General features: G+C 48.3%; 2 protein-coding genes across 2 annotated transcripts; one reads left to right on the top strand and one right to left on the bottom strand.

Moving 5' to 3' along the window:
• Nucleotides 1-2,599: 2,599 nt before the first annotated feature.
• Nucleotides 2,600-11,720, top strand: LOC128275038 (uncharacterized). Its single transcript, XM_053013411.1, has 9 exons — nt 2,600-3,289; nt 4,095-5,418; nt 6,900-7,341; nt 7,409-7,614; nt 7,695-7,849; nt 7,914-8,132; nt 8,208-8,442; nt 8,518-8,853; nt 8,926-11,720. Exons 1-9 carry the CDS (start codon nt 2,600-2,602, stop codon nt 9,117-9,119), a joined length of 3,801 nt encoding a protein of 1,266 aa, XP_052869371.1. The 3' UTR covers nt 9,120-11,720.
• A 144-nt stretch (nt 11,721-11,864) lies between these two features.
• Nucleotides 11,865-19,366, bottom strand: LOC128274667 (repressor of RNA polymerase III transcription MAF1 homolog). The gene is made up of 3 exons (XM_053012934.1): nt 17,427-19,366; nt 16,042-16,319; nt 11,865-14,935 (listed from the first exon to the last, which is right to left on the bottom strand). The coding sequence occupies exons 1-3, from the start codon at nt 17,769-17,771 to the stop codon at nt 14,872-14,874; spliced, it is 687 nt and encodes a 228-aa protein (XP_052868894.1). The 5' UTR covers nt 17,772-19,366; the 3' UTR covers nt 11,865-14,871.
• Between the last annotated feature and the right edge of the window lie 2,540 nt (nt 19,367-21,906).

The raw sequence follows: 21,906 nt of genomic DNA, 5'->3' as shown, positions 1-21,906 counted from the left end.
TTCGTGTAAAGTTATCGTTATGGAATGCAATGAGTACAGTTTTCCAAGCGGATTTACAAAATTGAAACATGGAATTCCACCAGAAGCACGAGAGTATTGAAATTGAAGAAATTCACCATCGCTCATCCTACCAGAAGGGTTAAACCGAACGGTGCACGGTTTGACATTTGCGCAGCGAGCGACAAGTAGTGAATCGGTGCGCTTAAACGCAGCCGAACGTAAATATTCGCCCCGCTCTCGTGCCCCCCTCGTACCTACCGATATCACACTTGTGTCATCGCACGGCCAGCAGCAGAAAAACGATTGTGTGTTGTGCTGATCCGTCGAATTGTGCGTTTCAAAAGCTGTGTGCAGTTCACGAGAGCTAGTTTCGTCCTTTCTGTGAGTTTCATCCCCATTCCCATTCGGTGTGTGTGTGTGGGTACAGTTTCAGTTCATTGTGCCCTGTGCCCCCCTTTGGAGCCAAAGGGTTTGTGCAACGACGACGCGATTCTGTGACCGTGCGACGAACGGCCATCATATCTGTGCACAAGAAGCATTGTAACGTTTTGGGTGTTTTGCTTTCGTTGTGACGTTTGAACGGATTGAATTCCAGGCAACTTGGATCGGTGTGAAAACACGCAGAGAACCCATGGTTCCAGCGCAGTGAATTAACAACAACAGCGCAAGGGCGCAAGGGCGCAAGGACGAGGCCGAGGTGGCTGGAGAGCGAGTGGGCGCGCGAGAAAGAGAGATAGAGTACGATCTACTACAAACTACAAAAACACCAGCATCAGAAACCAGTGCACCAACGACACACATCCGACGACGCGGTTAACATATTTTTGGTCTATTGGACTTTTCTGTGCTGTTGCGACTGACGGTTACGTATTTTCTTTGATTTCTGACGCGTTTCTCGCGGTGGTGTGCCGATACGCAGGTGACGGAACTGAGTGAAGAAACAACCATCCTTTTAGCTTACTTAGATTGACCTGGAATGTAGTTTGTTTGTTTTGTAATTTGGTTCTGCAGTGTCCCTCTTAGACCCTTACGCGAACCTCCATGCTGCATGCCAACATGCGACAAACCGCGGCGCTCACGCTAGTCGCGCGCTGATCGATATTATTCCACTTGCGGAAGGGGCTTCCGGGGCGGTCGAAGCGTGGAATGTTCTTATCGTGAGTTCTTGCTTCCGGCTACTAGTGCAGTGGGCACTAGAATTGCGATAAAACAGGCCTCGTGGCTCGGCGTAGTAATGTTGCTTAGTTTGTAGTTAGTTTTCACTGGTCGAGTTTCTTATGCATGGTCACACAGAGCCTACTTCTCGGCCAGTATTTGTTTTAATCAACTCTGTCCTTGTTCCTTTTGCTTTTGTGTATCATGACTTGAGAATGCTGGTGTTACTATATTACCCATTTTCTAAATAGCAAAAATTGATTGTTATTGTTTTGTCGTATCAAACACGAGTACTTGTTATCATATTGGCTCTTCCGCTTTCGTTTTGTTCTCTCGCCGTGTTGCGGACACACGTTTCCGCAGCAGAAAAAAAACTGTACATCTAGCGCACCCCTCTGTATATGTGTCATGACCTTGTTCGCGGTTCATGTGCTGGTTTCTCCGTCGGTCGTACACAATCCACCTGCACGAGCGCTCTATCTCTGCCTGCGCGTCTGTGTATCGGGGTAATTTGTTGTGCCGTTCCAGCGCACCATATCGGATCGTGCGTGAGTCATGTCCCCTGTGAAAACGTTCCCAACGGTCTAAACAATCCGCAAACTGGTATGATAACAAGGTAACTGGTGACCGTGAAATGTGCGGTCTAGAGGCGACGCGTAAATACATTGCCGGAACCCGCCGGAGGAATTGAATGGAACGGAAAACACTCCAACACGTAACATCTGTGTGTGACTCCTGTGTTTGGAACTCTAATTTGTTGTCACAATAGTGCCTTGCTACCACTCGCGTCATGCACAATGTACCGCAACGAATGTGTTATTTAACATTTAATCGTATTTTCCGGTAATCCCACCGACTGATGATTCGACCCAGTTCTGGGCGATTAAAAGGTCGGAGCAGCATGCTCCCTCATTTAACCTTAACACTACCACACCCGGTGCCGGTGCCGGGTCATGATCCAATTAATTAATTACGGCAGACATGTACGATTTCTAGCGGGTTAAAATGCTCTGCGTCAACAGGTTCCTTGGGGCCTCGGTCGGTCATACTCATTCTGTGCGTCGAATTAAATGATGTTGGTTTCTTTTCTTTGAGCTTATGTTGTCCATTTCTGAATGTGTCCGAATTTACGTTATCGTTTTCAAGCATCCTGTTTGTAATCCATAGTTTTTTCGTTGTTTTTAGGAATTGTTTGATCGTTTTTCTTCTGTTCTGTTCTGCGAAAGGCGTCGCTTGCGTGCACTGCAATGGTGCGACTTAACTGTTGGCTATGTTAATGGTGATCAACGATGTGACGAGAGGCTCTATCCGGTACACTGTTTCGCGGTGCAATTAAATAAGGCTTACGCGGAATCCCGGGAATGCATGTACCCCAACGAACCAAGTATCTGTGATAGATTGGCTTGAGGAGTTTTGTGAGCACCGCCAGAAAGAGAGAGAGAAGATGTCGACCGTCGTCAATACGTACGCCATCAGTATCGAGCGCTTTCGGGCGAAAGCCGTCAATGTACCGGTCGCGCTGGGTGGCACCGCTTCTAGTGGAAGCTCCGGTATCGGTGGTGGAAGCGGCAGTAGCAGTAGCAGCCTGCTCTCCGGCAGTGGCGATGCAACTGCCACCGGGTCCCCTCCGACGGACTTTGCGGCGGACGATCGGATCGAAATTGAACCCGGAATGACGTTGCAGATCGTTGAGCAAACATCGAGCAAGATCGCACTGATCAGGATCAAAGATTTCCACGGTACATGCTCCTCGTCTTCAACGTCGGTAGCGGCCACCAATTCACCAACGAGCGCACCCACAACCGGTGATGGTGGCAGTCAGAAGCAACAGCAGCCGGGAGGACCGAGACCGGCCACGTACGAGAACCGCATTTTTCAGTGTCAAGCTGCCCATCTGCAGCGTGTTCCGCCGGATATTTGGCCGTACATTATAGCGATACTGGATCCGCAGGAGCGCTGCGAGTTCGCGAAGCGACCGAAACTGTTTGCCTCGGTCACGCAGCTTAACGTCGGTGACATTGTGCTCGTGTCCTGGTTGGCGAAGAATCGGCATGTAACGTACGATTGCATCACACGCTACATCGGCCCGGTGCCAAAGATTGGCCCAGGTTACTACTTCGGACTCGAGCTACTGGTAAAGAGAGACTTTATTGCATTCATCTGCTGCCATCACCTTTTTTGTTGGTTTTTAGTTTTCTTCTCGCATCACACACATTCACCACCACACCCGGTCTATCACACTGTTCAAAGTCCCGGCATCAGTCCGGGGCTGGCATAGTTTCCATTTCGTTTGTTTTTTACTCTGCACCTACAATGACACAGTCGACACCGCACCATACAAGTCTTATGTGCCCAAACGGCCGCTTTACGCAGCGCGCACAAAACTGAAAGTTTTTGTGGACGAAAGCAAAATTTACTACCAAAAATATCACCACAATCGGGCCACATCCAACCACCATCGGCCTCTGGCAGGTAACACAGAGTGAACGGAGGGGGAGCCTAAAAGTGATCTCTGGTCCAAATTAATTCTCTCGTTTGTTGGTTGCGCCTCTTTAACTTATTAAGGTTGTGTCCGTTTGCTTTTGCTGCGGTTTTATTTATATTTTAGTTGCATTTCTTACTTCATTTCGCGGTAGTTTGCTATTAGTCGGAGCGGTAATAGAATGTTTGGAATGTTTGAACTTTCATTCAGCTCCACTTTTGATTTGGAACGGAATCGGCTTACGGAATTGGCATGATCGGAGTCGTGTTCGGTGTTACTTGCAACGCACGCGTGAACCAAAATTTATCTAAATTGTTATCCTATCTGCATTCGAATCGATCGGGCAAGTGGGTTTCGGATCACCCAGTTTGATTCGAAACCCTACCTCGTGTCTGCAGGAAAGAAATAATCGTAACCTTTCTCTCTCTCTCTTTGATTTTGCGGCATAACGTTGCAGAATTTAGATAATGGCGAGTCGCCCCAGAAGGACGACATTGATTTCGTGTCCGAGTACATGAACTGTGAGCCGCGGTTGGCCCTAATCGTCGCTGCGAACTGGCTCAAGTTTCCCGAACTCGACCAGCAAGCCGGCAAGCAGCACCACCACAAGCGCAACCTTCTGGACAGCTTGGTGTGCGGCGCAAAGGATCTCAATAATCGGTTGTCGCGCCGGGGTGCTAACAAGAACCACGCGTCGGACGATTCCAGCAAAAGTTTTGGGCGCGGGGCCGCGAAAGTGCTAAACAGCGACCATCAGCAGCCTTACGCCCGTTCCTACACGCCCGATCTGACGAGCACTGGGTCCGGCGCGGCAGGAGTAGGTGGAGTCTCGAGCCGCAAGTCGACCGATATCGGAGCCCTGTACGAGAGCTTCGGCTGTCTGCAGATGGACCCGAGCTCGAAGGCGATGCACAAGAAGATGGCAGCCTCGATATCGAGCCCGAACTTATCGAAGCAGGACAGCAGCAGCAGCACGGGAAGCTCCAGCCGGTACGCCAACAGTCATCCGATGGATGGGTACGGGGACGAGTATCATCGTTTCGTCGAGCACGGCCACCAACATGGGCATGCGCACGCTCACCACCCGGTCGATGAAGCGTCGTACCGCAGTTCGGGGCGAAGTTCCCAAAACAGTTCCGCTAGTAGCACCCTCAAACACTCGAAGGCTCGGGTCAGCAAAGTCCGATCAAGTGGCTCAAACTCGTCAGTGAACAGCGCCAGCCAGTATCATCCGGTGAGTAAGCAAAGCACCATTCTAAGCCTCCCCGATCGCGACGTGGTGGTGATCGATTCGAACGAGATCGACGAAGCGATCAAGAGTGCCAGTGACGTGATCGTGGTCGATCCTCCGCCCGTTATCAGTCCTACGGATACGCGCGAGGTCGAGTTGATGGATCTGCTGAGCAGCAGCAGCTGGCCGGCGGAAGCGGGCGAAGTGGCGGCCATTCTGAACAGTACGGATAAGAAAACGCAAACACCACCATCGGCATCGGCATACGGGAACGGGAATTTGCTCGTCACCGGAATGGGCGGAACGACGACGGGAGGCTACACAAGTGGCAGCACTAGCAGCAATAGTACGGCCAACAGTGGCCACAGCTACCACAGCCACGGTAGTCACAATGGTGGTCGGTACGCCGATCGGAACAAGTCTCTCAATCCGTTCATGCACATTGGACACTCCAAAGCGTCGGGCGAACTGTTGCTGCCAACTACGCGGAAAGTGCGGGCCGCAACCGCGGACCCCAAACCCCTCACGGTGGACGCCGCCACAATGACGAGTAAGTGTGAAGGAAGTAGTTTCAGTAGTGTGAAGAATGATTGGCGTGCACTGATCGAACAGATTCGATACGTTTGAAACCAAAGTGGCACAGGGTACACCAAAAACTGGGCGAAAGCCTTTCCGTGGCTAAGAAAGCTTCTCAGTGGCTCTTCAAATCTTCGAACAACCGTTGCGTCTACCGTACACGGACGGTCCCGTAAACGATCGGTTCGCTCTAGACGATCATTTACACGTTCCTTTTAAAAATAGAACTCTCGTGCGGCGTGTGTTAATTTCGGTACTCGCCACCACACTGCTCGACAGAGGGCTGCTGTCTGCTGTCTCTGTTCAGTGCATAGCTGCGCGGTCGCAGATCGGAAGGGGATCGGATGAGGGGGTTAAATTTTCTCAGAGCACTCAGATCGCACATGCAGCTCAGTTAGTGTCTGCGTATTACCTCAGTTTCCTGTCTGCTGCAGCGTGTACCATCGTTGACAAAGGACACGAGGACACAAGCAGCTGACGAATTGCTGCATTCCTGTCATATCCTGCATTAGACTTTCGGGCCAGTGCCGCACAGTGCAGTGCATTTGTCGTCAGCCATGCGGGCAGCTGGAGGTTAAAATTGTGTTTCTTGTCCCACTTTTACCCTGTGAAGCTCGTTCTCTCCGTTTTTGTGTCTATTTGTGACTAAACATGCTCCGATGCTCATCCGCCGGTTACTGGGCTCACGCCGGAAGTGTAGTGTAAAGGCAAAGAAAAAACTCGTCCCGCCCCGAACCAAGTCCTAGATCATACGATCACGAGGATTGAGGATCACGATCCGACTCGTCTTTGTTGAGTTGCCCGCGAAGACAGTGTTGCGCCAAAATTAGATAACCCTTCCGAGATTCGCATTGTTGGCGAGATAGTTAATGATATTACAAAGGCGGACCATAAACGCGAGATATCATGTTGCCGGAACGGTGCGATAAAGATTCTTTCGATGGCATTCCGCTAACGGTGTTGGAACACTTTGACTGGGAAGAGGAAAACGAGCCGGAGCAGCGCACTCCATCGACCGATGTGGATGATGAAGGTTTGTTGTTACTGAACGCGCATATCTATTGAGTACATGCTTGAACTAATTCTCCAGCAAAGATGTGCAAAACCACGTAACAATTGCGATTTTGTTCAAATTTCGTTGTGCAGCATCGTTTGCTTTAAATTAACAATGTCTACTTGGACGGCTGATTAATGTTTGCATGGTGTGTCAAAGTTAACCCACATGCCGTCCAACAAACATGCGTTACCTGAAGTAAATCGCAGCTACTGCGAATCAAAGAAGCCATTGATTGTGTGAGACTAAATTGTGAATTGTCAATGAAACAGTTATGGGACCCAGGAAACTTTACTTTGCACCCAAACGTCAGAATGTTTTCCTGTTCATTGTGCTCACGCTGCGGACGCTGCTTATCGATGCTTTACGGTATTTGGCTAATGGTTTGACTCATCGTTTAGAAATCAACGATGGCGGAGGTCCGACCGGTGGTTACGCCACATCGAACGGTGGCCTTACGGTGGTCACCGCCTCAACGGTGGGGCGCGATAACAACAGTGACAACACGATGACGCTCGGGAGTGGTAGTGGTGGTCCACTAGCACGCGTCGGTTCTATATCACCCGAATCGGATGGTGGTGGCTCGGCATTGGCTGTTTCACCGTTGGCGGAACTACCGAATGACCATTCGCTCGGGGTCGGCTCGATGGTGGAGGTGACGCTCGAGGACAGCATGACGACGACACCAGAGCCACTGTATTATGGTGTGATCCGTTGGATCGGCCCTCTGCCGCCGACCAGCAGTGGTAGTGGCCAGCGCAAGATAATGGTCGGTGTGGAGCTGGAAGACGAACCGATCGATCCAACGCTTGAAACGACCAATGGAACCCACAACGGTATTAGGTATGTGTTTTGAGCAAAGTCATCCCAATGGTTACCGTCACCTATTTCGTTCTCATTCCCATTGCAGATTGTTTAAATGTCCGGCCAATCGGGCAATTTTTGTGCACACGACCCAGTGCAGCCACGATCGACGCTTCCAGGACATTCCACCGATGTCACCGTGCACCTCGCGAGCAACGCAGGCAACCGCGGGTGGCGTAAAATCGGCCACCGACACCACCATGTTCGGGAAGGTTGACTGTCCGGTGGTGAAGGGCCGAGTGCCGCCTTTGAGTGAGTGCACGGACCGAAAGCGAATACTTTGGAAACCTTTCCAGCTCACACTAAGCGGCCGTCTTTTTTTCGCTTTGCAGAAATTCTAAAACTGGAGGAACTGGACGAAATATGTGGCAAGTTTAAGGGCATTCAGGGGCACCACAACTCCTGCTACCTGGACGCCACACTTTTCGCGATGTTCACCTTCACCAGTGTGTTCGATTCGCTGCTCTTTCGGCCCAAGGAACCGGAGGTAACTCCGACGAACGACTCAACGGCAGGCCCCTACTAAATAACGCGTCTTCTCCTCTCTTCAGGATAACCCACAGTACGAGGAGGTGCAGCGTGTGTTGCTCGAGGAGATAGTGAACCCGCTGCGAAAGAACCATTTCGTGCGGGCGGATCGTGTGCTGAAGCTACGCCAACTGCTCGACCGGCTAAGCTCCGTCACGGGGCTGATGAGCGAGGAAAAGGACCCGGAAGAGTTTCTCAACAGTTTACTGGCGCAAATTTTGCGTGCCGATCCATTTTTGAAGGTATGCCGCCCAACTCTCCGGAGGAATGGCATCAATGGATGGACAATTTTGTATCCCCCTTGTTCATTGGTGTAGCTAAGTTCCGGCCTGGATACGTTCTACTATCAGTTGTTTGTGGAAAAAGACGAACGGTTGAATCTACCCTCGGTCCAGCAGCTGTTCGAGCAGAGCTTCCTAGCGTCCAACATTAAGCTGAAGGAGGTGCCGTCGTGCTTGATCATTCAAATGCCACGGTTCGGGAAGAACTTTAAAATGTATCCCCGCATCTTGCCTTCCCAGGTGCTCGACGTTACGGATATCATCGAGGACTGTGAGTCGACACGGCCATGCACAGGCTTTCTGGTCTCGTTTTGCTAACGTTGTGCTTTTTTGCGGATCTCTTCAGCTCCACGACAGTGTTGGGTTTGCGGCAAGCTGGCCGAGTACGAGTGCCGCGAGTGCTTCGGCAAGATGCAGTGCGAAGGCCTCGAGGGAACGGCAATCTGTAAGAGCTGCATCGACAGTGTGCACAACCACAGCAAGCGACTCAACCACAAACCGGTCCCGCTGTCGGTGCCGCAAGACTTCATTCCGATGGCACCGCACTGCGAGGTGCCCCGGCTCTACATGGAGCTGTTTGCCGTCGTGTGCATCGAAACGTCCCATTACGTGGCGTTCGTGAAGGCTGCCTCCGGGCAGGATGCGCCTTGGTGCTTCTTCGACTCGATGGCTGACCGAAACGGTAAGTGAGGGTTTGATGATGCACCCCAAAAAACGGGACACTTTACCGAGAAGGCAATTGCTTTTCGTTAAGGCGAGCAAAATGGCTACAACATCCCAAAAATGATTCCCGTGCCGGATCTGCCCCGCTGGTTGACGGAGGAAGGATCGCGCGCACTGAACGAGGAAGCGATCAACGACAAAATGCTACCTGAACACGCCAAGCGGCTGCTGTGTGACGCGTACATGTGCATGTACCAGAGCACCGATGTGATGATGTACCGATAATAAGGTTTCGTAGTTGCGGCCAAAGTTAACCATCGGTGCGTACACACCACCTACGGTTCCAGACCTCGGTCCAATGATGTCGGTCAGCAACGAATAGGCGAGAGCGCGCGAAGTAAGTCGAATCGTATCGAGTAGTAGCGTCAGTCACGTAGGGTCCCCCGTTGGACGGACAAACGGCTCTTGTTGATGAGTTTGGAAACAAAAGACACACATTTTTTCGCGGCATCGTATTACGTACGAAGTAATATCTTCTTTCGGATGTATTCCCCCGTAGCCCAATCTACTACTACTTATTGCTACTAAAGTATGGTTCAGCGCATAACAAGGGGTGGCACTCCCTGGGGCGGAAGCCACCGAAAGTGTCTCTTTACTGTTGCTTTTGAGAGTGGGCAATGTATTGTGTAAGTAATAAAAACGAAACTGTGGAAGCGAAAATTGAACTCACCATTATAGCGAGAAACAGAAAAAAGAACTAAAGAGAATATACTTATACATATACACACATATATAGATATATATATATATAAAATAGTATATATATTTATACATTATACAATTAAAAAAATGAACCACTCGAGTCGGGAGGGAAAAGAAATGGCATTAGTTTTGGTATATACTTTAAAAGTATACAAGAGAACCGAGTTTCATACCTTGCCGCGTAACTAGCGAAATGGCCGAAAGAATAATAAAAATGTGGCCGAGGCAAGTAGGGCCAACGCAAATAAAGAGGGCGCTACCCCCGAACAAACCCAATGCTGCTGAGCAACGCGCTAACGAAACCTAATAGCAAAACCAGTGAAGAGTTGATTGATAGTTTGTGAAACTCTAAACCTAATACTATAGCAATACTAGCGATTTAAAGAACAACAACCACAGTAGACAGCGGCGGTAGTGGTGACGCAGCATGCCGTCGTGGGTCATGAGTCATGGGAGCCAAATAATGGTCATCAAGCGGCGAAGGCTGAGTAACAAGAGGATGCTTTTTTGGGTTCGCTATATTACTGTGGCCAAAACGTTCGGGAAATCGTTTATAACTCGAAAAATTTTTCTTTCACCACCGCCAGGAAGTTGAATCAAATAGTTCTTTCATTGTTGACAGTTTGTCCGGTTTGGAAGGAATTCATGATCAAAGGTAATCAAAGCAACCCCATTGTTTCCCCTTTACTTTTTGGTCACAGTAGTATCTTCCTTTCCTTTCGACCTTTCGACCGATTGAGAGTGTCCTCTTAGAGTAAGCGCTTGGAGTAAACACGGTTCCGTTTGGAAACTCCTTGCACTCAGTTTCGGCGGATCGGTTCCCGCTGCTCTTTTTGTGCTGCTCGTCCTAGTACAAAGTAAACATACACGTAAAAGTTGCCAACAGGAGGTTCGAATTTAAAACCAAAATTGTTCCACATACTAGGGCCGTAGGAGGGAAAGATACATCGATAGCGACATTTTAAAGGGAGTGGTTCAAAACGTGTAATGTGTATTGACTGTTTGCGTGCTAAATGTCCGCGGTTGTTGATTAGCGCATTAGTTGCTTCTCTCGCTAACTTGCTGATTTTAGGTCCGTACGAAGCAAGAGAACTTACCGGTTTTCTGCGTAGAACTACATGGCGTAGTCCCGCAAGCGCGTGCGCGCGCGCGCCATGTGTTGAGTGTTTGCTGATTGCTTCCTCTCTCAAGTGCTTTAGCTGTTTGTGGACATTTATAGGGTATACTTTTTAGAAAAGTCGAAAAAATACAAAAGACGACTCCCGTTTCGTTCCATCTCGGACTGAGGGCGAGGGGTTTGCTAGTTTTTTTTCCGAAGGCGCTTGCTGCTCATTGATCGCGCAGCATCATTGGCCGTGTTGGCAATCAGATCAGCGAGCAAAATTTGCGTAGGATTAACACTATTTAACAAGGCGTACGGTTTACTGTTAGTATATTGCTTTTCTAGTTCCACCTTTCTAAATCTGGAGCACAGAGGTAAAACACAGGTTTGAGAATGGAAAGGAAAAGCGTTTTTGGAGGCAAGTTTCTAAAGCCGCTTACGACCGGACAAGAGACGTAACGTGTGATGCGACGTAACTCGCGCACCACACGTGCTTGTTAGTAATGACCAGCGGAGGTCAAAACGCGAAGTACAAGTGAACAAATTTGCAATATCCCCTGCAATCCGGTGCCCGCTGAGTGGCAACCAATTTGTAATTTGTATACATTAGAAGAAGAAAACTAACTTCATCAACCCTCGACTTTCTTACTATACTATATACCCTCTTCGATACCTGAGCATCTAACAAAACAGACATACTACCGGAAACGACAGCGAACCAGGACGCAGACGCGGTCACTTGACGACGTAACCTTATCGTGGTTGTGTGTCGTTCCGGACACGACAGACAGATTATTGTTGCAGTGCGGACCTGAGAGGAACCGAAAGAGAGTAGAGCTTGCACAGTGCCCACGGTGCCGCGGAAGCTATTTATGAGACGGTAGTAGCCAATTTGAGCAAATAAAGTAGTAGTGAGTCAGTGGCCACAACACAAAATCGACGGCCAAACCGACACACGCACGATAAGATGCTATCGCAAAACTAAATTGTTGTTGTAAACAACGAAACTCAATAAAGAAAAGCAAAGCATAATAGAGCGCGTGCGCTGGTTCCCGAGTTCCCGCGAGATGCATGGGGTGCGAAAGAACACAATTAATGGGAGTGCAGAGCAAATAAGAGTAATTTCTTTCTAATGGTTTCATTGCCGCCATGCCATGATTGGTGATCTTAGTTTTTATTGTTTTTTTTTTACATTTTCATTCCTTTTACTGTTACTTCCCCTTAGAGCCCCTTAAAAGTTTAGAGTTCATTTCACATTTTCTAGAATTTAAAATAGTGATAAAGTAATGCAACACATGTTTGTTTGCCAAACTTGCAAGCCCCTCATTTTTGAGGGTCGGTTCGATCTGGACCGTTTCTTACTCGACGGGGGGACATTCAGAGTGCGCGTCCCTCGCGCGCGTGCTGCTAAACGAACTGTTCAAAGATTAATTGCTGTATGTTTAATAATTTGATCACGTTTCATGCGCGTGATAAATACATTCAAGTATTACGCTTTTAACCGCCGCTACTACGTTTGCTTGTATGCTATTTAATTTGTTTTAAACGATTCACCGCGTTTGCCCATTTGTTAAATGTTGCGTTGCCAATGCTTGTTTCCATTGCGGACCTGCCAAACAACAGCAGCAGGTGAAGAGAAGAGAATGAAAGAGAATTGACATGCCAAATCAATTCAGAAGTGTGACTCTCGTGCGATCGGATCAAAGTATGCGCGCGCGGTGGTGTCATTGACAGGGCGAGAAGCGTTCTTTAATCGTCGACACCTCCGGCCGGAGACCTAGCGAATCTAGTAGCCGCTCCATCGGGGTGTCCCATTTTCTGGTTGACTTTGTTCGCCTTTCCAACTTTGTTTACAAACACAAAGGTGTGTCCCAATCGTGATTTCGTACCCGTTTGTGTCTCGAAATAGGGTACAGCGTTCTCCATGGTAACCCACAGCCATACTACTCTGCTGGGTTGTTGTGATTCTTGTTTCCATCGTGAGATCATGAGAATCTCTCTTGACACGCGAGCATAGCAAGGCGATCGTACGATCGTTATCCGTCCCCTAGAGCGTATGCCAAGTCCTAAGGAGGTGTGTTGCTGTCGGTATATCACCCTACGACGGCGCGTATGCGTGTGTGTATGTTGTTTTCTAAAGCTACTTATCACATTTCGTGTAATTTGTACTTTAGCATTTAATGAAGATCACGACGACTTTTGCTCATCACGTTGTTGTTAAAGATAAGATTGGGCAAGCGACCGACGGCGGCGTTTTGGGAGAAGAACCGCCGTGGGCCCCTTGTTGCTGTCACACCTCATTATGTTTCCAACTTCATTTCGACCAGCAAGAAATGGGTTAAACTCGCACGGGACACCACCAAAACACTTCCGATCGTTCCGGAAAGACTTCAACGTTGTCAGTTCCTTCATGTGAAGCAAATTTGCGCGACTACGAAAGGGGGCGCATCGGGTTTGATGCACCCAAAAAGGGGGGTTTACATTAGGTGTGTGCTTCTTAAATGAATGTAGCAAAAGCATAACACGGTCAACTGGCCACGGGATCAAGTTTGCGGATGAATCGTTTCGCGGATTTGAGAATGGGGTGCCGCTTCAAAGATAAAACTTACATGCCTAATATCACAAAACGGGGGTACAGTCAGTGAAATAGTTCTCACGTGCGGTCCCACCACCGGACACAGGACCGCAGGGTGGTGGGCGGTTAAAGTCGCGACCGGTTGCCACGTTGCGCTGCACTCTAGTACATCATGGTGCGCGGCGCGTACAGTGGCCTACCGGTCAAACCAGAATGGCGTTTGGCTTGCTGCGTGGATAACCGCCCCGGGAATGTTCCAGGAACCGCCCTATCTCTCTCAGTGTACCAGGTCACTGTCCGCTGCTTGTCAGCGAGGCGCACAACCAGTTAACAGTTGATATTAGGCGTCGCTCCTCATAATGTGCTCGCCGCCGTGCCCACGAGTGTTGAAGGGCCAAAAATGGCACGCATCGCTGACAAACAGAAACAGGGGCAATTTCACCAACTGGTACCACGGGGACGTTTGGCAGCCATCGCTTTTGATCGAAAGCCACCGCCCGTTCGTAGTCTTGGAAGAGCCTGTTCCCTAACGTACTAAGCGGATTAAGTTGAAGCCGAAGCTTTAGTGCTCTTGTTAACCGGCTTTATTTGCCTGGTTGTCCCCTCTGCCACTATATCTCTGTGTGTTTGGCCTTTTGTCTCTGGCCTTTTTGGCAGGCGTGCCATTCTCGCTATCAGCTCTAACCTTCTCTCAACTCCTACTAAACCATCATTCGCGTGCGTTTTATCGACATCTATCATTGTTTCTCTACTCTACTTAATAAGACTACGAGACTCTTCCAAGCTCTCCAGTTGGCTACGCATTGCCAGCATCGCGCACTCACCGTTACGCCAGTTCTCACGCCGCAGCTCTCACCTGCCCTCGCGTAACGGTGCGGTGTCTTGTTCTTGGTTGGTTTCCTGGGTTTTACGGTACTTTGCGCGCGTAGCGTCGTGTTGGCCTCATGATGTGGTGCGGGCCCGACACAATGCTTTGCTAGCGCACACTAAAATCGCACAAGCTTCACAACTGCATTTCGTCTGATTCTTCGATCGAAGAAATATTGTTCGTCAATCCGCTCTTTCTTGACGGATACGGATCCAATTCGTGTGGTTAATGGATTAAGATAAATAGTTAAACGTATTCATGAATGTGTAATATGAAATGAAGAAAAAAATTAGTACACCAAAACCAAACGGATGTGTCTCTGTGTCTGTGTCATCCTAAGACCGAAAAGCCGACCCGAACCGATCGCGCTTTTTACTGTGGTCTTTTGTTCGGGGCGAAAACAAATCCCTTAGCCTTACTAAAAGAACACATAAAGAGCAAAAAACATACCATCGTAATTAGTCTGATTATGAAATCGCGATTGATCGCGATGGTTGTTCTGTACGATTGTGCAGTAATAAAAAAAATAGTGATAAACGGTTCAATGTGCGTCTGTCGATTTTCGAACGTCCGAAAGTGAGTCCGCATCCAACAAAGGAACGGCCATTCGGATTTCCAGTGTCAATCTCATAATCATGCTGTCGTCCTGCTGCTGGATTCGGGATTCCGGTGTCATTCCGTGGCCGTTCCTAAAGAAGATTGCGTTGCTTCGCGGAACTGTTGTCATCCTTTAGTAGCACTCTTCATCCTCCATAGCAAAATCGCTCGTAAATCCAGAGTCCGCGTACACCGAGCTGCGAACAGAAACGATACATTAATTAATCGCACCGGGACCGTTTATCTTTTGATATTCAGCTGCATGACTTCCATCGAAATTAAACGAGAGGCGTAACTACCAACTCAAATTGTGGCAGGCTTGGGGAGGACGATCTATGCAGCGATTGTTTCGCATGCATCGTGTGCATGGCCTCGGCGAAGTTGAATAGCATGTCTCAAGAAGCGCAAGGTAGGAGAGCGCGTGAAGCAACTCCGGGTGAAGGACAGCACGGCAGGCAAGTGAAAGAATTGGTAATTGGCAGCGTTTCACAAGAAAACTATGCCACAAGCTGGGCAACGGATTCGGTATCACGCAAGATATGTTTGTTATCTTTGGTGCTGGTGAACTGGAAGCGGTCACTGACCACAAAGTCTGATAAACAGCATGATTTTACCATATTTCGTTATCTGTTTGCCGAGTGCACGGGTTCTAAAAATGGCCACCATCAAATCACAGGATCAACATTATCGCGTTGGATCGAGATCATCGAAGCTTGGGCTGATAAAATCCAGAGATAATAATAGTGCAGTTTGGACAACCGTTACTAATTATGTCTACGTCAGGGTACCGATAATTTATTTTTCTAGCTCCACTCGCGCGACTAGTGCGAATGAGCTGTAATTAATTTTTGCGCCAAAACCGAGTACGGGCCAAACTTTGGAGAGAAAACAGCGGCTTAGAAAGTCACTTTTTTAATGAAATAAAGCTGCGAGCGGACTGCGTTTTATTGTTACTGGGAGGACGGGAATGAAATTGGCGCCAAACGAATTAGGGGGAGCCAAAAAAAAGGCGGCGTTCGTATCTATCGTGCACCGTTGGTTCGAGTTTCTCCGTTTAAACTTTCAAATAGCACTCTATAGCACTCCTTTGTGGTATACTCGATTTCGCGGTATCACAATTTTAACCCGAGTTTGTTTCTGTGACGCTCATTAATTCGAGCTCCTCGGGGGGGCCACAAAGGAAAGGGGCTGCTATTCGCAAGGCAGTTGTTGTTTTGTTTTCGAAATCAAAAATGGGAACACAACAAAATGAAAGGAAGATGTTACCCAGCCACAGTAAAAAGCCACTTCGAGGCGCACTTACTTGATGGCACGGCACGTGAAGAAAACGATGCGCTTCAGCTTTTTGTTATAGAAAAAATAATTGAACGACCACAGGCAGCCAGGTTCGCCGAATGGGTCCGAGTTCAGGTCCGGATTGTAGCTGTAGATGTCACAGTCGTTCAGTGAAATTTCGTCCTCGATCGTTGTCCACAGGGCGTGACGGATCTTGCTGTACTGCTCGCCAGCCACCGGCGCCAGGTTGCCCTCGATCGAGTTCAGTACCCACTGGAGGGACGGTTCCTTGCTGAACTCGTGACTCTGAAAGTGAAGAGACGGGGAAAAATAAATAGCCATGGGAACAGAATATTAGCATCGGCTCTTTGCATCGTTCATTCTTCTTCTTGTATCCAGCTTTAACCGTTGCACGATCTTGGTCTGTGATCTTAATCTCGATTGCTTTCTGTAACATTGTGTTTTTACGGGCGAGGTTGTTGGCCTATACGACAAATAAGACCTTATTAAGTTATAGATTAAGTTAGCTATAAAGTAATTTTAATAAATACAATCCAGTCCATCCCTATAGGATACACTGAAAGTTAAGATAGTTTAGGAACGATTACGATTCTAAACCCTCTTCTCATAATGAGGTTCACCCATCTTCTGATCATGCTGCACTCTGATCGATGGCACAAAAAATAGTTAACGAACGAAGAGCTGAGGTTTTAAATAATTATCGGTAGCGGTAGACGTTGTTTTAGATGGAGGGATTGCGCGATGGCGCAGATAGACGCATTTTTGTTAAAATAGAACGCTTCAGATGGCTGTGGTTTTGTTGTCACCATTAGAATCCATCAAAGTAGTCTCCTTTGCTTTGCGTGTGAACCGTTTTTCTGAAATCGGTATTTATTTTGCCCCCCCCCGGGCCTGCAAAAACAACAACAAAGTAAACCGGTGCAGAGTCAGCGAGCGGAACGCACGATAAACAGTTATTTTAATACGGTCTCATCTCGGTGTGCTGTGCACCACCACACGGCCATCGGAAACTGTTTACCAATAAACCGCTAGCAGCATAGGACTCTAGATGCTTCGCAAGCGCATTTCGATGTTTCTAATTTAGGAACAAAGCTGAAATGTGAAAAAAGGCCTAACGGTGCTCTCTCTCTCTCTCTATCCCTTTCTGTCTCCCTTGCTCACTGGCAGCGTTCAAGGGGGAACATATATTTTTGGCGCACACGGCGCTCGTTGTACAAGGGTTCAAGGGTTTACAAGCGAATCGAACGCACGCCCAAGGTCAAACAATATCATTCGACAAACGGACCGCCAATGATGGATGTAAGATGCCAGAACGTGCCACTGACGACGTTATCGATTATTTTACGTACGGTAACATTTTACGTAGCAAACGGGTGGGCTTGCATCCCTTACCTTCGCATCGCTAAAGTCGTAGTCCGGCTCGAAAGCGGCATTCAGAGTCGCGATCAGATAGAACAGCGTCTTGCGCGAAATGGTGTCGCACAGTGTGACGCCCTCGTCGCCGGACAGGCTGCTGCGGAGGATCTGCGGGGACAGATCCTGTAGGGTTTGCGGAGGCGACAGGGCCTGCAAATCGGTCGGGGCCTGCTCCGATGTGAACCGCTTGTACAGCGCCTTGTCGTTGCCGGCCATCTTACAGGAGTACGACTCGATCCGGCCGTAGATCGTGCTGTCACCGGTCTGGATGTGCAGCGCATTGTTGACCGCCTCAAAGCGGGTACTCTCCAGGAGCTTCATATTTGTATGATTTGTTTGTGGATTTGTTCGTGAAAACCTTGGCCGTGGCCTCTCAATTGGGAACAATATCTTTTCGATCGATAAAAACGCACACGCGCGCCTTCTTTGATGATGTTATGTTGTCGCTTGTTGTCGTAGCTTGCTGTTTCTTTTAACCCAACCAATGGTAAACGATGCCTTCGTAAAGTTACTTATGTACTAGCAGAGTGTGCCTCGAACTCTGTATGCTCAACGGCGAGTGGTGGAACGAAACAAGAAATAGTTTATGGCCACGCACTCCAGCACCTTAGTGCAGCAACGGGTTCACCGTAAAGCAGCTTCGGCTCGCGGGGCCCGAGTACTTGACCATCTTGGGTGATCTCTCTATTAGCAGTCCGTTATTGATCTTCAAGGCGATTCTGAACATGGTGGTTGGGTGTATGCAGAGTCTCTTCTTCAGTATTTTCGTGCTCGCAACCTGCTGGCGGCGGCAAATGTGGTTGTTGCCGCTGCTGGTGCTGCTTATGCTGCCGCTACTGCTGATGCGTTTGCTGTCGGTAAAGGCTACTGCTTGCGGGCACATTTAAGTACAGAGAGAAATACGCAGTTTCTTCCTTGCCGGGTTACCACCGGTTAGCTCTGCGGTTAATGCTGCGTTCCTGTTTCCGCTCACTGGATTGGCCGATTGGGAAGGTGGGGATATGTTTCAGGTTTGTGACCGGGTCAATAAACGCACACGGGGACAACAAACGGTGTCCGGGAAAGTTCTGGCCGTCGCTCTTTGGTCAACGAAAACAACACAAAACTCGGCTGATAGAAGTCGTAAACCTCGCGCCGCACACACGACACGGGACGGCAATAAATCGCTGTATTTCGGGTTTGCGTCACAACGCTAACTCACACAAATACACCTGCAGGGAGCACACACACTTTGAGAGTTGCTTGGCTTGCTCTTCTTCTTCACGCACTTTGCGGGCTGTGCACCGTTCGTACACACAGAAAGACCCCTTATTGCTTCTTACAATCTTCGGTTCACCACTTTCTTTGTTTCCTCAACGCAACCATTCGTAGCAACCTTGTTTACAAGCAACACAGCTTATCGATTATGTTCGAGAGATTTCATAAACTTTCTCAAGATACGCTTTGGGCTGGAATCCTTGTGTTGACCTTCAAGGAATTCTTTTTACGGAGCAGAACGCGCCAGATCCTGTGACTGGCTATTAAATCACGTACCAAGTATACAAACAAGGGCACACAACCACATGTACACGCAAACTAGTTCGCCGCTAAAAGCGCATCTGTGTGGCCAATGCTGGGCGGGAGGCGCTTCTTGTTCTTTTCGAAACGTCGTTATATCGATGCACAAGTGGACACTTTTCTACATGTAACGATTTCGCGGCTCCACAAACTCTCTCCACTCCAAGGCGAGCCGTTCAAGGCAAGCCGACTATGATCAGCAGGGAGACGCGCTCTTACGTACACTCTGGTCGCACAATGGAGCATACATTAACCGGAACGCACGGGTTTCACAGCGAAGGATGGACAGTTTTTCTCGTCGCTGCTGTGTGTGCAATGGAACTTACAACATCACCATATATATGCCGGACACATCTATCTTTGGCCACACTGGACGACTCCACCAGGCTAAAAACGGTCTAAAACGGGCTTATATTTATCCATCATTTTCACTGCTCGTTTTGGTCACCGTGGGGCGACGGTTCGTTCGATTTACTTGGTTGCTATGGCGGCACACTAAATCGCCCTCCGAAACTCGTTCACCACTAGACAACTTTATTCGTTTGTAACGCAATACACAATAGCGAGTTATCGGGCAAACTTTTGTCAGGTCGCGATTCACAAATTATTCTCGGCACACACGATTTCGCGTCTATTTCCAATTTTTCCTAGAGGCCTTACAAACACATTCAAAATATTTTTATGAATGTTGTTTTTATGAATCTAACCGATTTTTGAACCCAACTAAGACACTGCGAACCTAACTTTGATGACGAACCTGACACCCGAGTCAACCTACGAAAATCCCGAACAATCCCGAACAAATCCGAACATGAAACGAAGAGCGGAGCGTGCCCAGCGGGTGTTTGCTCGAGTGAAAGAGCGTACCCAGTGGTTCCCTCCCACCGAGGAGCGTGCCCAGTGGTTGTCTCCCATCGGAGAAAGTCGATTCAAACACACGGTTTCACGAATTGTATGAGAATTCTTCATAACAGCAATTATTTACACATTAAAATACTATTTATTTCCCGTTAACGAAAGTGAGACGAAAAGTATACGCATTTATACTGGCGTCATTTTCCGCGATACTGTGACCTAGCATTTTCTTTTATTTGACCAATCAGAAATTGCCAAAGGACGGTAATAATATTTTTTGGATTAATTGTAATTAGAATCCGCATAAACCTTTAGTTTTTTATATATTGTTGCATCTCATCGAATCAATAGTGTTTGCCAATATTCAATGCATATTTTTATTTATTAAGTTTACCAACAATGCCACACATTTAAAACCTTTTACGTTCCAATGGCACCTTTAGTGGCGCTAAAAACCTATTTGAACATTGATTTCCTAGGTTTACGCAAAAGTTTTTACTTCATACGCCACTTACTTATCAAGCATAGGTAATTAAGTATGAAGCGGCCAGCTCACAATCAGCGATTCGCGGGTGCATCTGAAGGTGGGAGGGGGCAATGCGGAACGATCGACCTGGAGCACAGAATAAATGGCGCTGCAAGTGGGTGAGAAAAAGAACACAACAAGTCCGAACTCGCATGACCGCATGGCGAGAACAGGAACAGCAACGAGCTGAAAAACCAGCCGATCGTAATCGTGATCGCGACCAAATGTTCGCGGCAAGCGCATGCCCCAGTCTTTCTACAGCATCCAACGATCGCGGATCGCTAGTCTTCGCGTTATATCCCGCCGTGGGTGAAACCAGCAGCCCAGCTGCTGCCGAGTGGGTTAGTCGTATCGTCCGGTGAGCTCGGATGGTAGGTGCACTTTTTGCAGTGTTCGCTGGATTTTGTTTTGTGAGACGTTGTCGTGGAAGTTTTTCCGTTTATTGATAGTTTTACCTTTGAAAAGTTTACGTCACTTGAGGCGTAATTTAAGACCGGTGTACCGTGAAGCTGTTATAGAAACTGATCGGGCTGATTCTGGTCAAGTGAAAATGTGGTGCGGTGTGCAACTTGCGTAGCTAATACACGTTTCAACCGCAACGATTCCTCCCCACAAGTGGTCTTTGACGCGCACGAACGGACTGTGGTTTTTTGCTCGACTGCGGTTAGATGTGCGGAACTTTATGGTCGCTGTCGTACAAAAAAACGACCATTTACCGAAGGCGAATTGAAATCATTTGACACCGATCGACTTCGGCGGATTCGGGGACTGCTGAGGCTGGTAGATAAGTGGCTGCAATTGAGTAATTTCAATTGTGCGCAACACTTGCGCGTAACGGATGCTGGTGGGTTCAATACAATCGCCGAACGCGAGCAATTAATCGGCCAGAAAATATTACACCGCCATCGTCCGATCTCGCAGTTCGCAATCACTTGTATAGAGGCGAAAGGGAATAACGCAAACCTCACGCCTTTTCACAGACGAACGAACACGAATGGTGTGTCCGGATCCGTCCGCCCATGTGGTCATTTTGAGAACGGTTTCTAGAGACGCACAAATGTTCGAACATTTTCGGTCTCGGGATCCCCGTCAGACCGTGTCATCGCAACGGGTGGACGAAAAGTGGTTGTTGAATGGGGAGTTTATTTTTAACCGAATTTCCACTATCGATCGCGTAGAATGATTCCTGAAGGTTGTGTCATTTCATTTTAAACTCCTCTCCGCAAACATTGCGGCTTCCCGGTGAAACTCGAACTGGTGGGCTTTCCAAAACATTGCCACTCAAAAAGAGAATGGCATTTCAGCGGTAGACGGATTAATTGAAGCAATTAATCATTCGCGTTTGAAACACAACCAGCACAGTGGGCAATGTGGAATTGATCGATGCTGTTTATGGCGACACACGGTCTTTCACAATTAATGTGGTACCGATTTTTGTACCTTCCACACTTTTATACCGCGAAATACTATTTGTGGTATGTGGATCAAGTTAAGCTCGCGCCTGTAAGCTGGACTTTT

The sequence above is a fragment of the Anopheles cruzii genome, chromosome 3, assembly GCF_943734635.1.
Source record: "Anopheles cruzii chromosome 3, idAnoCruzAS_RS32_06, whole genome shotgun sequence".
Classification (NCBI taxonomy): domain Eukaryota; kingdom Metazoa; phylum Arthropoda; class Insecta; order Diptera; family Culicidae; genus Anopheles; species Anopheles cruzii.
This window is presented reverse-complemented; position numbering and strand designations above follow the sequence as displayed.

What these genes read in the sequence shown, in the direction of transcription:
- LOC128275038 (XM_053013411.1), top strand. Translation starts at nt 2,600, where the DNA reads ATGTCGACCGTCGTCAATACGTACGCCATCAGTATCGAGCGCTTTCGG. An exon ending in ACTTCGGACTCGAGCTACTG is followed by an intron (nt 3,290 to 4,094) that starts GTAAAGAGAGAC and finishes ATAACGTTGCAG; the next exon opens with AATTTAGATAATGGCGAGTC. An exon ending in CTCGATGGCTGACCGAAACG is followed by an intron (nt 8,854 to 8,925) that starts GTAAGTGAGGGT and finishes CTTTTCGTTAAG; the next exon opens with GCGAGCAAAATGGCTACAAC.
- LOC128274667 (XM_053012934.1), bottom strand. Translation starts at nt 17,771, where the DNA reads ATGAAGCTCCTGGAGAGTACCCGCTTTGAGGCGGTCAACAATGCGCTG. An exon ending in ACGACTTTAGCGATGCGAAG is followed by an intron (nt 16,320 to 17,426) that starts GTAAGGGATGCA and finishes CTTCACTTTCAG; the next exon opens with AGTCACGAGTTCAGCAAGGA. An exon ending in TTCACGTGCCGTGCCATCAA is followed by an intron (nt 14,936 to 16,041) that starts GTAAGTGCGCCT and finishes TTCTGTTCGCAG; the next exon opens with CTCGGTGTACGCGGACTCTG.